Source organism: Vulpes vulpes, chromosome 11 (genome assembly GCF_048418805.1).
Source record: "Vulpes vulpes isolate BD-2025 chromosome 11, VulVul3, whole genome shotgun sequence".
Lineage (NCBI taxonomy): Eukaryota > Metazoa > Chordata > Mammalia > Carnivora > Canidae > Vulpes > Vulpes vulpes.
In genome coordinates, this window is record NC_132790.1 from 35731075 (window position 1) to 35752834 (window position 21760).

The 21760-nt window shown below is 34.7% G+C and overlaps 1 protein-coding gene across 7 annotated transcripts in view; it reads right to left on the minus strand.

The window, feature by feature from the left end:
* DLG2 (discs large MAGUK scaffold protein 2) overlaps positions 1–21760 on the minus strand; it is a 1531179-nt gene that overhangs the window by 1501848 nt on the left and 7571 nt on the right. For all 7 annotated transcript variants that reach the window (XM_072726063.1, XM_072726058.1, XM_072726052.1 and 4 more), the window contains exon 2: positions 7407–7481. In XM_072726063.1, the coding sequence (XP_072582164.1) occupies positions 7407–7481 (75 nt within the window). The remainder of the gene's footprint in view (positions 1–7406; positions 7482–21760) is intronic.

A 21760-nucleotide genomic window follows, 5' to 3' on the forward strand; every position in this document is an offset into this window, starting at 1 on the left:
GCTTAATGTTCTCAATAGAAGGGCAAAGCATTCTTTCAGCATATTAAAATTAAGTGTTAAAAGCAAATATCAACACATATAAAAATCCTCCTTTGATGACAAAAACACCCAACAGACTAGAAATAGAAGTGAACTCCTTCAATCTGGTAAAAGACATCTATTAAAAAAATAAAAAACACAGCTAACAGCCTATTTAATGATGAAACAAGGATACTTCCCCCTAAAATCAAAAACAAGTCAAGAATATCTGTTCTTGCCAGCTCTATTAAATAATGTAGTGAATATTCTAGCCAAGGCAGTTGAGCAAGAAAATGAAATAAGTGGTATCCAAATTGGAAAGGAAGAAGTAAAACTATCTCTTTTTGCAGATGCATGATCTTGTATATAGAAAATCCCAAGGAATTCACTAAAAAGGTCTTATAAGTAATAGATTCAGCAATGTTTCAGGGAAACATATCAATAAACAAAACTGATTGTATTTCCATACACTAGCAATAACCAACCCAAAAATGAAATTAAGAAAACATTCCCATTTATAATAGCATCACAAAAAAAGAGAAGGCAGGAATAGGTAGGTGAATGCTGAGGCACAAAATCAGTCAACTTGGGCAAAGCTGGAACTCTTAGGAAATATTCAAAGGCAGAGAAAGAGGAAGCTGGGGACAATGGACATAAAATTTTCTGACCATCTTTACCACAGGCCTGCCTTTTGCTCCTAGATGGTTATCTATCATTCTTCCACTTAGCTTCTCAGATCTTGCTATTACCTCAGAACTTACCTTAGACTTCATTTCTTTGCCTAGGGCATGCAGAGTACCTGTTTTCATGTCTTTTGTTCTGTACTCTGTGTAGTTTTTTTATGTGTGCTACCTGGTAATGCCCTTTCATCTCTCCCATGAACCAATGCCTACCTATTCCCTCCATAAATACGTGGGCTTCTTTTCTGGGCATGTTTCAGAAATCACTAAAATCACTAAAAAAAGAAATTTATCTGATATAAGTATTGCAGTTCCCAACATACTCTTGCAAACCTAGAGAGGAAACAAGTATATATTCAAAGTACTATAAGGGCCAGAAGAGACAGAAAAAAAGGACTGTATCTGTTGTGTCAGTCTAATCTTCCTCATACTTTCCTTGATTTAAAGCACTTGACTACAGCAAAATTGGAATCAGAGACATTCTGCAGAGTTCACATTTCTTAAAGTGCATTGTGATTTTCTAGGATAATTTTCCCTCTGGATTGTTTTCTAACCCCATGGCTACCACCCAGATGGCCAGATGCACTCTAATCCCAGTGCAGACCAAGTTAAGGCCCTATACTCTGCAATTTTCCATAATTTTCCTAACACTATGATCATCTGATAAGGTCCTGACTTTTTGTTCTATAAGGGGACTGCTGATGGTATAAAAACCTTACTCTAAAAAATAAAAATTTTATTCAGTCTTTGGAAAGACAATGCTCATCAAAGCCATCCTGGGTGTGATTTCCCAGCAGCTAAGTTAGCCCAGCGGGTGCTGTGTTCATAGGAATTCTGGAAACACCCAGAGAGCAGACACAACATTATTTATTTTATGACTGGGTTGGATGTTTCTAAGTGCCGTGGGCTGTATACAAAATGAGGTCAATGAGGTCACACAATGAAATGTGGAGAAAAAAATAGAAGTGAAGAAGGAGCTAAAAAATCAGCTATAGAAAAACCTTTAGATTACTATACAATTGCTTATGTACACTAGTAACTGGCTTCAATTAGAGTGAATGAACCTTACTGTGGGTAACGTGAGGCGGTCTGGGATAACACGCTGAAACAATTAACACGTTAAAAGGACATCTCCTCTGGTTTCTTTGGGGAACGTCTGTTTTTATTGATTTCCTATAAAAGAGAAAAATCACTTTCATAATCTAGAGAGACGTGGTAGGGAAATGTTAGAATGATTTAAATTAAAAGGAATATCCAACCCTTCTCTTTAAAAATGGCCTTTGTAACTCAGAATATAAACATCTCTTGTTAATATGACATTCTTACATCATCAGCTCCTGCCTGTCAGAGAGCAAAATGTTTCTTTTCAAAAGCTTCAGGATTTCTGCTCTCAGAGTCTTAAAAAATTGTATATTAACTCCTGGAACTTTTCTCTGTCCCAGTCTAAATCCTTTTCCAGGGGCACCTAGGTGGCTCAGTGACTGAGCATCTGCCTTTGGCACAGGGCATGATTCCAGGATCCTGGGGTCAAGTCCTATATCAGACTTCTCTTGGGAAGTCTGCTTCTCCCTCTGCCTCTATCTTTTTGTCTCTTGTGAATAAATAAATAAAATCTTTAAAAATCAATCAATCAATCCTTTTGCAAAGAAAGTTTCCTCCTTTAAAAATCCAAATAAAAAAGCCCTAAATTAATAACAAGTTACTGCCTATTTTTTTTTTATGTTCCTCATAAATTCATCCTGCCCCATTCACTTCCTTCTGGGCTAACCTATCCTTTTCTTTCTTTTCTCTTACCACTTATCAAGCAATGATTATGTAACAGAATCTATGTTAACATTTCCTATGCATTATTACATGTAAATCTCAAAATACCATATCACATGTATAAAGTCAAGAGGGATTAAGTAAGATGTCTGAGGACCCATAACTAGTTAAGTGGCAGTCTGTATTTTAACACAAATCTTAATCAATTTTAAAGTTTGCATAATTAATTATTACTAAATATTGCATTTTCTGTCTTCCAAAATCCATCTTGAGGCAAAGCTCCATTCTGAACATTCATAGTTTTTTTGTTTTGTTTTGTTTTTGAGAGAGAGAGAGAGAGACAGAGAGCGCACAGGTGGGAGGAGAGAAAGAGCAGTGCAGAGCCTGATACAGGGTTCAATTTCATGTCCCTAGGATCATGACCTGAGCCATGCAGGCACCCCATAGTTTTTTGTATAGAGAATTTTGTAACATGTATCACCCAACATAATGATTATTTACATATACTGGTTCCTGATCCATCTTGAAGAATTGAAAGGTTTACAACTTAGAAAATGTACTCAGTGAATGCTTCTTAAATGAGTAGATGAATAATTGATGTAGCCAGAATGTAGTGCTCTAACTTGGAAATGCTAACATGATTTTTGAAAATACTTCATATATATATTTAGAGGTGACTATTATATACAAGAGAGATATATAGGTATACCACAATATCCATGATAATCTCTATAATAACAAGGACTTTATTCTTAACTTTTAGAAACTCCTCTCATTGCATTATTTTTAAATCTCTAACAACTAAGTAGGCACATATGCAGAGAAAACAAAGCGATTATTCTCAACAAATCATGTATATTTATATATCATATTCTAAACAATAAAATCATACACTACAGCCATTTCTAAGTAATGCTCAATAACTAAGGATTGTGCCTGGGACATTCCTGAAAGTGATCAAATCCATGTACAAGCCATAGCCATACTCAGTGGTCCAGAGATTTATGCCCTGATGCAGCAGCCACTCAAGCCTCCTGCAATTGTTCAAGTCTAAGTTTCTTTGTTTCCAAGTACCAGAAACTAATTCTTAGCTTAGTTCACTCCAGATTCAGAGATCTGACTGTTTTTACCTGAGTCCCAGAACCCTTGGGTCTCTTTTCATTTGCTTATAAGTGGCGAGGTTCAGGTAACCACTCCTATATTCATATGACCATACAACTCAATTAAATTTAAATTGTAGACATGAAGGAGATCATTCTAGTGCTTGATGTAGCCATACAAAGAAAAACAAATAAAAGATAAAACTGTAATGCGTTTTGTTAGGGAAGATATTTCATTTACAGTTATCCAAAAAGCATAAATATGTCCATGTTTCTGTATAATTACTGAAGGTAAAATTTCTGAACGCTAATTTGTGCAAGTATAATCCTGGCTAAAAGGAAAAGTCTTCAAAATACCTCTTGGTCCCACCGTTACAGAGGTGTGGACTGCCAAAAAAGAGAGCATCTAGGAAGAGACTAAGCAAATAGTAATAGAAGCCATTTTCAAGGCAATATGGAGATGGTGACAGGCATTTGTTGAGCAATTTGCAGACAGAAGCATTCTTAAGAAAACCAGTGATAAAAGCTCTGCACTTAAAAGTAACCTGGGGCAACTGTGCACCAAACACCAAGACATTCTTGAAAACAATGTCAATTATAAGGATACAATCATTCCAGAGCAAAATACCAAGGAATAAGAATAGAGAATCTAGGAGAGAAATGTAGGAAACAATCAGGTGAACTTAAAAATCCACAAAGATAGCAGACTATTTATTATGAATGTAAGTATGCATTAATTTATTTATAACCTGCTTCAGTCAATGAAAGATTTGAGACAGACAAAACATTGTCTTAAACACATGAGGCTAAGATTTTTTCTACTTCCTGAGATATGAGAAAGTGGAAATTAATACCAGAACAACTTTACACATCATATAGAGTTTTTTTGTTTGATAAACATGCTTATGCTAGCTATCTTGTTAACTATTCCTTTTTCTCATTCTATAATGTGTATTAAGTCATTACCAAATTATTCTTTCATCATTTTTATGTACCCAAGTGTTGCATATAATCAGATATTTGGAATAAATAGAACTAGACTATTTCCATTACTAAATAGACTACTGGCAATTATCAAACTATCAGTGTTCTCAGTGCTTCTTTCTGTGTGAGACTACCACTCATTATATAAACTCTAATGGGAGCTTCATAATTGTTGCTGACTAGAGGTATTAGTTAAGGTGGTTTTTTTCCCCCTTTGGTTGCAAATAAATCATAAAACATTATACTCCCTCAAATAAACAAAAAAAAAATCTAGAATAAATTGGCAGAAAATGTAATTTATTGATTATCAGCAGATTATTGGGACCTTTTCACAAACTCAAAGAGAGATTTGAGAAAGTAGAACCTCAGGACAGATTAGCTCTAGGAATCTCAGTAACTGAGGTTCACAGATTATTTTCCAAACTATTGTCATTCGTATGATTCAATACTATTGACTACCAATTTGGTACCTCTCTAATATAAATTCTAAATTCCCAAGAGAAAGAATCCAACTGGCTCAGCTGAGATGAGATATTTGTCCCTAGATTAGTCAGGCCTGGCCAGAGACAGACTCACATAGCCCAAACACCGCCACTGAAAGCCTATCTTTGTGGATCTGGGTTACTTACAGAGAAAACAGAATCATTATGGGTTGTCAACTCCTCTGGAAAGTGTCTGCCCCACTGGGAAATGTAATTACTTTTAAATAAACAACAAAAGAAATCTATGAAACCAACAGTTCTTAATTCCATAGCAGAAGCAAGAAAAAACGTCTTTCTGATGTTCTCACCTGACCACAGAACTGAGAATCAGACTATTTGGTATTTCTGACTTGTGCTCTTCAGGAAGGGTCTTAAATATAGCCAACTATTTAGTCACAAATGTCCTATAACAGAAACACCTAATCTGGGATTTCTAGATCCTATACGATCTGACTCCAAGGTAATAATGAAAGATGAATTATTCTTAATAATCCAAAAGACATAATTCTAATAATGGATTTACTTGCAATAAGACTGCACAAAATAACTTAAATGTCAAATTCCTTTTATTTGGATCTAAAATTATCAGTGTAATAGAGGATCAGCTACTAATCACAATTCTTGGTGTTACATATTGAGTGTCTTTGATAAAATGGGAATACTATCTTAATTTTCTTTGTACCTCCAGCAATATGCATAGTACCTGACACAGCTGAATCAAGCCACTAAATTTTGTCTAGTTTGTAACAAAATTCCTTAAAACACATACTCAATGGTACTCAGAGAAGGAAAAGTGTAAAATGACTCTTGAAGGTAAGGAATGGAAACCACCCACCTAAGAAGGTAAAATAATTATTCCTCTTTACCAACAAATATGAGTTGTAGACAATTTAATAAAACTTACTAAAGAAGAAATCAACAGATAGAAGACTCATTCATTGAAACTGCACTCACAAAGCACCTACCACATACCAGGGATTTTCCTAGGTGTAAATACAGTAGAACACTGTATAACACACAAGTTTCTTTGGTGAAATAGACATACAAATCAGTAATTGTGAGATAATATCATCAGGGATACAATAAAAGGAGTGACTGATGAAGAAACAAAATTATTAAAATTCATCCTTTCTCTGGCATCAGCAGAGTCCCTTAGCATGCACTCCCCTCTGACCATCTGCTCACAAAAGTGTGACATTTTTTATTCTCCAAGTCTCTAGCAAGTCTGGGCTGCCTCCGCACTGCAGGAATGCCTCCAAAATTTAATATCATCATCCCTCCTTCAGTAAAAGTGATCTCACCTCTCCTCCTTTCATAGACAAATAAAAACAAGGAAAGAGGCTTCCTGCTCTTACAAATCTGAGTGAAAAGTAGGGCTCCCCTAGACCTACTGAGTTAGAATGCGATCATAAGTCATGCTAGGATAGACCAGCTGCACCTTCTTCCAGCAGCTCTATCTCAACAGTAGATGAGGATACATAAGAAGCTCCACACATCACTTTACATTGCTTGTAAGGTGGGTCAAAGGAGCAGGATGCCCAAAAAGTAATTTTCAAACTTCTTGTCCCCATTACATACAAATTATTTTATGACAGACAAACTGTCAGTTACAGTATATACATTTCCCAAAGGAACCATTGTCACATCTATCAGGCAACGCATGTATAGGAGAATATCCTACAAATCAGCCACTTTCTTCACTTTTCTTTACAGTGTAGTAGAATGAGTTCATGAAAAGAGAATTAGGGTATCTGGGATCTATTCCCAGCTTTACATATAATACACTACTCTTACTCCCTTTGCATTTAAATCTCCCATTGGTAACACAAGGATAATGACATAGTACCTGTTTATTTCTGTTTTTGTTTGTTTTTTTGTACCTGTTTATTTCTAAAGCACTTGAAAATTCTCTGATAGAATATTTCACACAAGTACAGAGACCATTATTATACCAGAAAGACTTGAAAATTGGAAATCTGTGTACTCATCACTATTAAGCAGTCAACACAACAATGACAGAAGAGAAAACATCCTTCACTGAAGCATCTAAAATCAAGTATTGCTGAATACGCAGCAACTGAAAAAAATACATGTGCAAATATACTCATTTTAATGACTATCCAAATCTAAATCATCAATAATCCATTTAAATAAATCTTTGGCAAATTATCCTGACTCAAAAAAAGAAAAAACACAGAAATCTCTAATCACAGGTATTTCTTATAATGTAGAGCTTCCTAAAAAAAATTCTCCTTTCTAGAATTTCAGGAAGAATTCTAGCACATTCCACTAAGGTTGTTCCAAAATATGAAAAAGGAGAAGGTTGTTCCTTCTCCTTTAAGGTGGCCAATTTAGAATAACCAAATTATCAAACTTACAGTACAGTGGTGGACAGGCATCCAAGCAGGGGCTTCCACTGAGCAGTTCTGGGCTGGGCATTTGCCTTGGTTTTGCTGCAAATAAGTAAAAATAATGTTATATTCTATATATTATGTGCAGCAATATTACACAAGCTAACATGTTTATCATCAATGTGTTTATTACCTTATTTACAAGTAAGGGGGAGCTTTGAGAATGATTTTTTTGGTGCAGTGCTGCAGAAAACTATGCAACTTCTACTCTTATTAAGGCATAAATCATCCTTTGCTTTTTTATTACTCTAAGGACTGGGTTTTGGGCTCTAGACTTCCTCAGCAGGTGGCCTTTTAGGCCCCAGCAGGACCCATCTGAGAACTCTCCTAACCCAGAGGTAAAACTAGTCTCCTCTCCTGTAGGCTCCCAGACAATAGTGACACAGGTTGTACCCATGGCAAGATCACTTCAATCAAGTACAGATAGACTTGTTTACTTGTCTTCTTTTTCTGATTGTGAGCTAGTGGTGATGATTCTCTCTAGAGCATTTCATAGAACCTCAGAATGTAGTCATACAGGACGGATCTTAGAGGTCTCTCTTGTCACATCAGAAAATGAGGTGCAAAGAAATGAAACAAGAAACACAGGGATTTGATATTGTAAGCCATTTGCCAGGCACTTTTTTTTACATAAGAAGTCTATCTCTAGCTAACCTATTCTTTTGTTGTAACTCCTATAACTTCATTTCTAATTGGCCTTTTAGAAAGAATGAAGTGCTTCCCTTTAACTAACAAAACTGCTCCATCCCTGTAATAATGAGAACTGATTAGTATTGAAAAGGGGGAGGGGTGATTAAAATAACACATCTTCTACTTTTTATTTATTTTATTCTGCACTCAATTATAGTCTAACCAGATTAATAATAATGTTAGCAATAGTCATAAAAACCTAGCTGTGATTTATTGAGCTACTAATATGCTGAAGATTGTTCTAGACCCATTATATTATCACTAACCACCACAACTAATATGGATAGCAGTATTATTATGCCCATTCTTCAGAGAAGTAAACTGAGGTTCAGAGGAGGTAAGCAACTTGCCTAAAGGCTACCCTAGAAGAAAGCAGCATAGCTGGGATAACAGCAAAAATTTGACTAGCTTTGATTCCCATGCATGCTCCCTCTCTGAGAAGCTGCCTCTGGTATTTTTTATTTTCTATCTGTTTAATGGGGCTTAAGACATGTCATCGGCTAATATGATTTCATGTCATTAATGATCTTACCATTTCTGACTTAACTGGAGTAAAATATTGAATTTAATACTTACACTAAGAATTTCTTTTTGTGATTTGTAAGCTTTTGAGAACAAATTTTATTTAGGTGATCTATTTTTAAGGCATCACTAAACTCTGAAGTGCTGTTTGAGTGATTATTGATAAAGTCACCATAAAAATACACTTAGATCATCAATCTCCATGCTCAGTTTTCTTTCTTGCTTAAATGAAAATATGACATAGAGTACCAATAGGGTACATAAGGTTCACTCGACTGATATCAGATGACCAATTTCAAACTAAGCTCAGCCATGTACTTGCTGCTATGAGATGATCCGAGTCTTGGTAGTCACATATGTAAAACAGCATTAGTATTTCACCTTATTCAGAAAAATACTATTAGATGATACATATAAATTCACCTCAGATCATTGCCATAATTAGCAAGGATGTTAACAGAACACACAACGTAACAAGAACAATCTTATTTTCCTTTTCTGAAAGCTTAAGCCAGATAAATATAATTTATCTATGTATGAGGCTAAACTTTTTGAAATTTGAAAATATTATTAAAATGCCAGTTATTATTATGATAGAGAACAGATTGAGGGTTGGTGAAGGAAGGTGGTGGGGGATGGGCTAAACCAATATAGTGTAACTCTAGTTAACTAACTAGAATTTTTTTTTTTAATTTTTTTTTAATTTATTTATGATAGTCACACACAGAGAGAGAGGCAGAGACACAGGTAGAGGGAGAAGCAGGCTCCATGCACTGGGAGCCCGACGTGGGATTCGATCCCGGGTCTCCAGGATCGCGCCCTGGGCCAAAGGCAGGCGCCAAACTGCTGCGCCACCCAGGGATCCCTAACTAGAATTTAAATACACATTTGGACAAAAAAAAAAAATACTAGATACTATTATCTCTAATTATGAGAATTCATACCAAACAATGTTAACAGTGAGGAATGTCTCCTTTGTAATAATTTATAATTGTTATTATTAGTAGTAATAATAAGCTTGTTTTATATCTAGATAGTGTTCATTTTTATGGAGCACATGGCAAAGGGGCAAATAATAATTGAGTCATGCTTGGGTGGAGGAATATTAGTACTCATAACATATGATGGGAGCTAAAAAAAGCAGTGTTTGAACTTCCATGGACATACAGCATGCAGTAGAGAAAGATGGATGTCTGTGTAAGTCTCTCTTACTCCATTACTACCTGAGTTTTGGATACTAAGATCTCCCATTAGTGTTTTAATCAAGCATATTAACAATATGATTACACAGGAGCAGACATGTATAAAGGTCTACTGAAGACAGAGGCCACATGGACATAAATTATGTTTAGTATGTGACCAGAAGAAAAATAAAGTCAGAATATAAGTTAGGATCTTGGATTTCAGTAGTGTTCCCAATAATCCCTCTATGAAACTTTGGGAAAGCTACTTTAAAACTTTAAACTTCACTTTTATCACGTATAAAATAAAAGGGTTTTATTAGATCTACAATTCAATGTGGAGAGAGGAAGTGTCATTCATCCGTGGATCTTATCCAAACCTCATACTCCTCCCAATAATTTAGTATGTTCCCTCTTCCAAAAGAGTGCATCCTCCAGTTGAAAACCCCTATCATTCTGATCTACTGTTACCTAAGATACAGTTATTCCTCCGTGAATTTGAGTTATAACAAAGGTTGAGAACTTCTAGTAGAGATGGTCTCACAAGAACTTTCAACTCAAGTGTGGTTACTGAAAGCCCTAACCCTATGTTTTGCCTAAATCTTCCTTCTACTCTGAAAGAAGACAAGATCTGACAGGGGTCAAGGGAACTGCCACAGTGGTAAAGTAATGATTTAAAATTGTTCTTTTTTCCTTACAAGTTTCCATTCTCCTTCTTCAGTATTTTTTCTAACATTTAATGTGGGCACTGTGGTCAAAAGAATTTAGGCACCCTGTTGGAAGATCCATATCCCTTTAGAGGCCATCTAGAAAGAGAACAAATACTAGAGGAAAGGACACTCTCAACCTACTTTTAAGTTAATTCTTAGGCTGAAAATGAAGAGGGAATATTACAAATATCTGAAGGGCCAGTCCAGCTCTCCAAGTAAGATTTTAAGATAATAGTTGGTAACAAATTAATCTAAAGAAAGAGCTTTCCTTTCCCCTTCTCTCCCACTCAACCACCTGGATATATATACCTACAGACTGTTGATAACGTGACTTGATCAGGATTCAAGATCTACAATGGTAACCCTGAAAAACATGTTCTCTCAAGAGACCAAACTATCAGTGGGTCTTCATACTTTTAAAGTCACTATGCTGTTTAGACAGGTTGATATTTCCAAATCTCTCACTTCTTTGGTTGTCTTTTTCTGACTGTAATATCTTGATGTATTTCATTCTAGATTATCCTGAGCAAATGAGTCTGACATGCTGGACAATTACACCTCAGATTGATTATCTAAATATGTAACTACAAAGGATTTGAATAGTGACAAACACTTGGCAAAGAAAATTCTAAAGATTTTCTACCCAATGAATCCCAACCCCAGAAAGAGTGAGGATTTTTTTGACTATCAGCAGTTTATGTCTGTTAGAGTGCTTTGGAGTTTACAAAGTATCTATATAAACATTTTAGTCATTTAATCCCCCAAACAACTTTGTGTGTGGCAGTGTGAGAACTGACTCATCCAAATAAAATTTTGACCTAAATGTTTCATTCAAAACAGCATGTTCTTCTGAAAGCAGAGAACAAGCTGAAAGGTTCTGTTGTAATAGTCACAGTAAAATGTTTCTTGTAATCATAGGGTTTTCTCCTGGGTTGAAAATTGCCTCATGATAGTACTGTACCCATACTCATTTATTCTTTTATCTATTCACTCATTTATCAAATATGTTTTACATGGAAGACACCATGCTAGCTATATAGAGAGACATAAAAATTTAAATAAATATTCTTTCTTCAAAGAGCTCCTGATCTTTTAGGAGATACACTACAGCATTTTACATTTAAAAAAGGGTTAAAGGGCTCAGTTGGTTAAGTGTTCAACTCTTGATTTCAGCTCAGGTCATGATCATGGTGGTAAGACTGAGCCCTACATCAGTCTCCATGCTAGACAAGGAGTCTACTTATCTCTTACTCTATCCCCTTCTCCATCTGCCCCTGCCCCTGCTCATGCTTTTTCTCTCTAAAATAAATAAATCTTTATTTTAAAAAAACAGGTTAAATACTAGGATCATTCATTCATTTAGTTGGTCAACATTCATTGAGAAATTAGTATGTGTAAGCTACTATATTAGCAAAAAGGATACACCAAGACTCAGTCTCTATCTAAAAGAAATTCTGAGTCTAGGGGGGAGAAATGACCTGATAAGCATGCAATTGTAAAGCAATATCCTTGAAAGAAATAAAACATGACATGGGCCAGTCAAAAAGATCCATCTCACCCATTTTGGGGGCAGGACTAAAGATGAGAAAGGGCTATGAAAAATTGTACAGAGAAATTCAGGACAAAGGTAAGAGTACTGTACTCTAAATAAGGAAGGTCTTTATACAGGAGACACTTCAGTTTTCCAGTAAAGCTTTTAGGAGGAAAAAGGATGAGTAGACAGCCTTTGAGACAAAGGTATATCATACACCATCTTATGGTACTGAATCGAAGTATTCTAGGACTTGGTCAGAAAGTCCCTTGATTCCTCTTGGTTAGAAAGCCTCAGAAATCTACATCTGGGGGGAAAGAATTGTTCTATGCTCTACAGACAGCTGACTTCTTCCTCTCCCCTTATTTATCCTACTTCACAGTGAGTGCATGGACAACAGAGTGTGGAGCAAATAAGTACTATGAAGGAGTGGACAGACATGATGGTCCATTCCCGGTCCTATACAAAACACAAGAGGCCTTCCTGAGTTGAGTCTGAAAAAGTACTTGAGGTGTCCTTCTATCTTTTTTGAAACTCTCAGATGCTTGAAAGATGAAGAAACAGACATAAAAACATGATGTCCTAATGGTAAAACTAAGTCGCCTATTGCACAGCTGAAATAAAATAACATGTAATAATTTTGTGCAAATGGACTGTGAACTCTAAGGCACTTTATATATGTGATGAGTAATTATAGTATCAATTGTTATAAACATTAATATAATACTTACAAATTAATTCTTTTTAAAATTATCATAAAACACATTTTCAGACTTCTAGCTCAATAAAGTACTCTAGCACATCAAGTTAAGGGAATTTCCAAAAATATTGAAAAAAAAAATACACAACTCCCAAGGTGCCTCCAAATCAAGAATTTTACAGATAGATCCATAATATGTATATAGATAGACATATAAGGTGTGTATATATATGTACATAAATGTTTATATGTACATGAATGTATAAATAATTTATTTGAGCAAATAAAAGTTTTCATCCAGTTATGTTCCTTATTTGCCACAAAAATGTGTAATTTTAGAGTAAGATGTTAAGAAAAGGAGAAAATCAAATTTTGCCAGGTGCAGAAGTATAGTATAGGCACAAAATGTTACATTGGTAGTCTTGTCTAAGACATCAACATATGACAAAAATGAGATTCTAAAGGAGGTGCTATAATTTCAAAGGAAATTGCCAAGAACTACTTTCAGGTCTCTGAACCCTTATCTATAATGAGGTTATATGAGGCTTATGTGTTTGGAGATTTATAAAGGGATTTATTTGTAGAGGGGCTGGTGAGAGTGGGGATCTCATTTTTCTCTTAAATTAGTGAATGAGGCTTCACTGGGCCTCATATCGAGCTTCATATAACTTCCTTGAATTTGGGAGGGCAGTATCCTGGGATCCAACTCCTACCTGAAAAATTTAATGAATGAGGAAACATGGCAAATTGGTTTTTGCCTCAGGAGAAGTACCTTCTTTTGGGCCAGCCTGCACTTCAGTTTGTTAAAGAAAAAAAAAAAAAAAGCCATCCTGGAGCCATTGTGATGCCTGCTAAGACAACCCTTTGTGTGGATGCACTGCTAAAAAACCAGGGCTGAAGAAATACATCAACTACATTACAGAAGATTTAGTCAGAGAGGCCCAGAAGGGAAAACTCTAAGACCCACAACAGCCCTAATTAGAGATAGTGTCTGAAGCCAGACTGCCTGGGTTAAAATTCCAGATCCACCTTTTTACTGGTGAGGTGACAATGGGCAAATTGCTTAATCTCCCTTTGCCTCAGTTATGAAGATTAAATGAATTACTACTAGTAAAGCACTTAGAACTATTTCTGTACACAATCAGCACTATGTATGTGCTATTTTTTTGTATTTTTATTATCTATATTATTCCATGTCAGTTTCAGAGAGCAAAAAAGTGTGGTAATCCCAATCCCATAAGAACTTTCTGCTTTCAAATGTTTACTTCTCTTTCATGCTCCAACTAGCAAATGGAGAAGAAGAAAAGAAAAGCCAACAGCATCCTGTCTTATCTGGGTATCCAATAGTAAGGAAAAGAAAATCTCATATCTGGAGAAGTGGTCAGAGTTATGATTAATATTTGGAACTGGATAATTTTAATTACTAAATTAAATCTATATTTGTGATTTTAAATGATTGGAGAACTTTTAATTCCTTAGAAATAACTGGAAATTCATGGGGAGTCATATGACTGCCCAAGTTTTCATCTAGAGAACAGGGTAGGGATTACTGACAGTAAGAAGCATTAGGCAAGAAATCAGGAGCCATTAAAGTGGCTTCTAAAAAAAAAGATAAATAAAAAAAATAAAGTGGCTTCTATCATTATATCCCATAAATCTTGTTTGTCCAATGTATCAGTTACAGATGCAAAACTTATTCATGATTACTATTAACCTTTTTGTTCAGTTTTGGACATAATTCCTCATAATCCTTCAACACCTGACTTCATTCCTTCCTGGGCTTGTTTTTTTACATGCTTCCTTTTTTTTTCTCAGGGTTCAAAGGTGTTTAATATAAGTTGGCCTAATTTGTTTCTGAGGAAATCCTTACTAAGACTGAAGCCATGCTGGGGAGTCATGCATTTGTCTCCTCTGTAAATGAAATAACTGCTGACCCATTATCTACAGAATGCTGAGAATGAAGGTTTTTCAGTGGGCAGTGATGACAGTGCTGAGTCACACTAATGCTTTCAAATTCCCTTGTGACTCCAGGCAGGGGTTTGCCCAGGTTAGCAAAGGCACAATCAGTGGTTATTTAGTGAATAAAAGGGTTAAATACTCTAGGTTAAAATAATATTGTAACCATCTAGTTACCTGGATTAATGAACTCTGAAGAGTGAGATAGGTTCTGAATTCTCAGGCTGGTGACATTTGAAGATTTATCATACTGGAGAGCTACTGTTACTGTTGTAACTTGACATTGCATGGTATCAACTCTAGGGCCCCAGAACATAGATTCAGATGGCATTTTCTAGATGTATAATAAAATATTATTTATTGAGCACCTATTAGATGCCAGGCATTTGACATTTATTGTTACTTCGTTCTTTCGTCACATTAACCCTGAAAGTTTGTAGAGAAGGGTGTTCAATACTATGAGGAATCCACTGGACCCGGTTAGAATGCCAGTTTTTACTTTCTGGAATTGGAACTTTAGTTTCCAATTCTTAGTCTCTGTGAGTTTTGGTTTCTCATCTATAAAGTGGAGAGAAAAATACCAGTTTAAAAGATTATTATAAGGATTATATAAGATAATACATATACTATATTTAGCCCAGGGTCTAGAACATACTTTAGCAGTATTAAGATAAACATATTTATATTATAGAATATAAATATTAATATTTATCCCATTAGTCAGGGATTAATTAGCTCCTCCAAACCTATTTTCTCACCTCTGAGTATAAAATAATAATATTTATCTCACAAGATCACTATGAAAATTAAATGAGAAAAAGTACAAGAAAGTACTTGGCAAACATGAGGAATTTTAAATGTAAGTTTTAAATCTAAGTTGAAAAGAATATCTGCAGTTTTAAGATAACTAAATTTGGGAGACAGAATTAACTGTGCAGTCTGGGATCACAAACTTGAAATCATTGGTCTGTAAATACTTCTAAAAAATATATTATGGTATTTTAACACTTTGTGGCAGCACATCCCAATATTCCTTGCAACTCTAGAATTCTTTGGAAGTTGAGTTATTGCTATGTAGAGTTAGATACAATAGAATAATTTAAGCCTCTAAATATAAGATTTAAAGACAGTCTTGCAAAATACTTTAAATATCATTAATATTTACATATTGTCTCTTCAACCTACTGACATAACAAGATAAGACAAGAAGAATGGACTACAATTGTACCTTTCTTTGTGCAAGAAACAAAACTTTTGGTGTTATATACTACTGCAGTCAAAAAATATTCTTCATTGGCAGATCTATTTTAAACTACAAATTTTTATGGAAATAAAGCCTGTGATTCCTAAAATAGCCTGCATTTTTCTTTCTGACATATTTTAAGTTCATCTGTAAAAAAATACCTTCCTTGAATTAATAAGGAAGAAAAATATCTAAAATTTCAAGTCCACAAAATAAGGTCCATACTTTGAGGAAAGAAAGGCCATTCAGAAACAAGATCAAAGCAATTCATTTCTATTCTCACTGCTACCATAGAGACAAAGAGAAAAGAGTGAAGAGTTTTAGCCTACTTAATTCTTCCTGAAATTTATAATTAACTACATGGGAAAGGGGACAATTACCATATTTCCAAAGAATAAAGGATTAAAAAAGTTGAGCTTTTGATAAGACATAATTACAACCTATTAAATATGCAATTCATATCAATCTGTTCTTATAATTGTCTGGAGTTTCAAAAAATGCATATACATTGGACAGTGTTTTCTGTAAAATATACTTGGAATGCCATCAGTTTAAAGGTACACAGTTCTCTCTTATAGAGGTTTTTCTCAGATAATTAAAATTCCGGCAAAACTTAACACAAAGTAAAGGAGTTGATTGATATTATTTTTGTATGTGCCTTGATTTCCTGACACCTATGAACATATATTTTTGGACAAATGTTAATCAGGAATGTGCAGGCTTTTGTAGATCAGGTGCCATAGCCAACATCAAGCAGTCAGCCAAGAAGAACTAGCAATTAGACCTGTCCTCGATTTAAATAGAACTTCAGATTGCTGAGTAAATTACATGTGTATTACTTAAGGACAGTTTTATTTTAAAGGACTAGCAAGAAAGCACTGTAGCTAGGAGATTCGTAACAAAGACCAGAGAGGAAGAATTTGTTTTGCTAAAAATATGTGGTTTGATTTATAGTCTCTTTAGCAAAAGATTTTCAAATACTTTTTTATCAGCAAGAATATTTAGAACTCCTCTTCACATTTTCTAATGAGAACCATATTAGAAAATAAATAATTTATGTTATTGTGAGACACCATAAATACAGCATGATAAATTATATATCTATCTCTTTGTAAAAACATAAGATGCAGGAAGAATGAGGTTTTCTTAATTAACATTTTTTGAACTGTGTTTTATGCAACAACCAAAATTCCTGCTAGTGTGGATAATAAATGGTATGATTCATACCTTAAGATTTGACTTTTGGTTTTCTTTTTTTTTTTTTTTTTTTTGAAATGTGGGTAAGTGGTCTTCAGGGAAAATATTGCTGACTATATTAACTACTTGGAAGAGTGGTACATTTGATTATTTTGAGGCATTCTGTCTAGGGGTCTCAGAATAATTTTAAAGAAATATTTGAAAGTGTCTAAAATTTTTAACTCAGATCTCAGCCACAGAATACCATAACATCCATTTGGAACCCCTCTTGCATAGTGTTGGTGTTATCTGTGGTTAGTTGGACAAATTCCAAGCAATAATCATTATTATAGTTTCTTTGTTTTCTTTTGGAGGTTACTTGGGGTAAAAGCAGTCAATGATACTGATACACTTTGTTCTCTAAAATGTAAAGCAATGTAAAAATGAAAAACCAACAAAACAAAAACAACTAGAACTGCTGTGAACTCACATTCCTTTCCTAGATAAGTCTGTATCCTGAAAGCTGAATACAGCATAATGTGTCCTGAATTGGGAAGAAAAGAAAAATAAAAAGTCTCTTTCAATTCTTTAATTCTTCAATTCATTCATGAACTAATAATTTAGGACAGTAAAGTCATTGTTAAAATTTTCTATTGTATAGCCTTCAGACAAATCTTAATGTTTTTATTGTAAAAATATACTATATAGTAAAAAAAATTACTATATCTTTACAATGTATTTATGGTAAATATATACATGTTATAAAGTCAAATAATTTTCCCCAAAACAAGATTAAGTATCATACTATATAAAATCTCTGTGGGGGCACCTGGGTGGCTCAGTGGTTCTCTGCCTTTGGCTCAGGTTGTGATCCCAGGGTCCTAGGATCGAATCCTACATCAGGCTCCCTGTGGGGAGCCTGCTTCTCTCTCTGCCTATTTCTCTGCCTCTCTTTCTGACTTTCATGAATAAATAAAATCTAAAAAACAATCTATGTGAAGTTAAATGGACATGAGTTGTCATTCTTTGCTCAATCCAAAAATCTGGTCTGGCCACTTTAGCTTTTGCTTACTAAAACTGTGCTTTGACTTACAAGTATTTTTATACTTTAATTTTAGAAGTTTAAATGATTATCTTTATAGTTGGTTTATCCTAGATGTGATCCAGTTGCCATTTTTCTTGGTGTTGTGGTGAAGACTTTTATCTTAGTCCATTCCTTTTTCATTAAAATGACATTTCAAGTGTCATTTTAGAACCAGAAACCATTCACAGATTAAGTTCACCAATTGCCTGTCAACTGAAAAGTCTATCCATTAGAGTACAACAATTTTTTACATGTAGGTATTGTAAGGTGTACATTAAATAAAACTGTGTATATGTGCAGATGCATATATATGCGTGTATATATACATATACGTGTATGAGTATGTGTTGTGTAAGTTGCAGGAAGAAAATATGTCACCCTTTCATTCTTTTATACATATTCAATAATGCAATATCTATCAAATGTCTGTTAAATGAAAGAATCATTTGTACTTATGGTACAGTTGCCAGCGCCACACTAATTGGTTGGCTATCAATATAGCTAAGTACCTCCCCCCATATTCAGTGTTCAATTCTAGCAAGAGGCAGTCACATGTAAATATTAATTGTACAATTAAATAGTAGCTATTACACATTGTACTGAAGACATGGAGAGTGGCTGACTAAACCTGGTAGGGCAGCTATCAAGGAAGATACTTATGTAGGAAGCTGCATTTAAACTGAGTCTTAGAGGTCAAGAAGAGGATTATTAGATAAATATCAGGCTAAAGAGTTGAGAGGCATTCTGGGCATTAAGTAAAGCATGTAGAAATGGGGGAAAGGAACTCAGATTATTTGGGAAAACAAATGTAAGTAACTATAGTTCAATAAGGCATGAAGGATGGTAGAATATGAGATAGGAAAGTTAGGCAAGGGTCCAAACAAAGAGGGTCATGTATATGAGGTCAGGCTCTGCGAACTTCATCCTGCAGGTCAGTGCTTGTCAAACCTTGGTGCACAAAACCAACTAGAGATCTTACTGACATACAGGTTCTGACTCAGTAGTTCTCACATGGGGCTTGAAATTTTGCATGTCTAACAAGCTCTGAAGGGATGCCACTCCAAATGGTCAACAGATCACACTTTGAATAATGGAACAGTAGGGGACAGGAAACCGCTATAGGGTTTTAACTAGAACTACAACAGACATACAAATTATACACACATGTACACACACACACACACACATATATACACACATAACACATACTAACATATATAAACATACATATGTGTATATATATTTTAAGGAAGGTCTCAGCAGCGTGGAAAATGTATAAAGGATAGGAGGATGGGCAAGGCAAGAAGAATTAATAAGAATTACCACACCCTAGGATTTAGGGAAAAATAAGAATCAAAATCAACTCCTACTTTTCATGACAACTGAGATAGTTACATCTATCCACTGAGCAGAGAGCAGAGTAGGAGAAATATTTATGCTCAGATGGCTCCAGAGAGTGAACATTTTCCTGGAACTTTTGACTTAAGTTTGCTTAACAGGTAAATAAAACTAAATTTCAAAGAATTTTTTCATTTACCATCATATCAATTTTCCACAAAATTTGTTGTCTCCTGAAAGGTTAGTTCAAGAATTGAACTACATATACAAAGAAATAGATATGTGTGGGTAGGCATTTAGAAGAGGAATTTGGAGAGAGGGTTATTTTCAAAGGATTTCAAATCTGGTACTAATTTTGAATACACATTGAAAGAAACGATTAAAACATTTGGTCTCTTTTTCTCACAAATAAATACCTATAAACCTAGGAAATACTCACTAAAATCAGAAGAAATTCTCATAACCATGACTATACCATAAAACTTGCTACTAGAATAGTAACAGGATAATTGATTATGAACTTTGTCCTTAAGTGTCAGATTCCTCAAAAAAGAGGTAAAGAAAAGGAAGATGAGATGGAATAAAAACATACACAGCTACTTAGTGACTATATGTTATATACAGTTGCCATACTAAGCCCTGTGTGTATATTTGTATTAGCTGTTCCCTTTGTCTGGAATGCTCTTCCCCAAGATCTTCACAAAGCCAGTCCTTTCAAGTGCCCAGAACTTTTTTCAGAGAGGACATCCCTGTCTATCTAGAGTAGCCCTTGTCCCTTTTTACACTCATCCAGTTTTCCATATTTCATTTCTCTGCCTTTTAAATTATAGTAGTTACTGTTATCTGTAATTATGTTTAGTATTTGTGTGCCTATTAATGGCCAGTCTCCTTGCTCTATAATATAAGCTCTATGAGACCTTGTTCAATTTACTCACTGTTATATCTGCACTGCTTACAATACTACCTGACATACAGTATGCACTCAGTAAATATTTGTGGAAGTAATGAATACTGCAATTAATCCTCACAACAACCCTTCGAAGTGCTTTTTGTTACTTCATTTCATAAATATGGAAACTGAGATTCAGGTAAATTAGGTAATTTATTCCTGACAACAGAACCATAACTGGTAGAGCAAGAAATCTGTCTGACTCCAAAGGCTAAGCTTTCACTATGCTATGCTGCCACTCTAAGCCAAATTTAGTGGTGGATGCCAATGGCTTGTCCAACTGCCCAAAATTCACATCTCTGAGAGGCCTAAGACATGTCTGGCCAATTTTCCTGGGTGACTGTAATCAGCATAAAATTAGTTCTAATATATATATGAATACAGCTTCATTTTCCCCACCATACAGAAATGCTATTGGTAATAAAAGATCCCAGTTTACTCTAGGATTTCCTACTTTCAGTAATTATAGTCATCCTTTCCATGTATATAGTATTTTATATTTTTTAAATATATAAACTCATTTGTATATAATAATCTCAAGAAGGAAATATTGATAAACCAGTATTACCATCACCATTTCAGACTAAAGAATAAAAACCTCAGGAAATGTAAAATGAATTGACTACGATTACTAATATTACTAATATAATAAGTGGGAAACCCAAGTCTATAACCTTACTTTCTCACTCCCAAATAGCTTTTGATGAAATATACATCCCTGTATATTTTCTTTCTATACTTTCTCACTCCCGAATAGCTTTTGATGAAATATACATCCCTGCAATGAGATGGGTTTCTCAAGCAGCTATAATCATGGTAATCTCCTTTAAGAAAATCTCACCTACAAATATGCAGATTATATGATGGGCACATAATGAAGAGAAGTGATGAATTCTTGTTTAATCCAGAAGGAGTTATGTGATTTATTTCAGTTTTCAGCACAATAAGTGTGTTTAAATATTATTTGATTCGCAAAATTTGATTTGTACTTGTTTCCTCTGCAAACCCACATTTGTCTGATAAACTAAGATTTATCTAAAGGTCTTCCAAAGGACAATCCTTTCAGACTCCTAGCTCTTCACAGCACATGTGGCTCTTCTCAAAGTGTCAAAAAGGACTAATGTTGTGAATAATACCCTGGTAATCAGGTTTGGTAGAAAAGACCATTTACTATAGATGTATTAGCAAATGGCTGGTGTGATTCATAAAATAAAATTTTATTTCATCCTATAAATTTACTT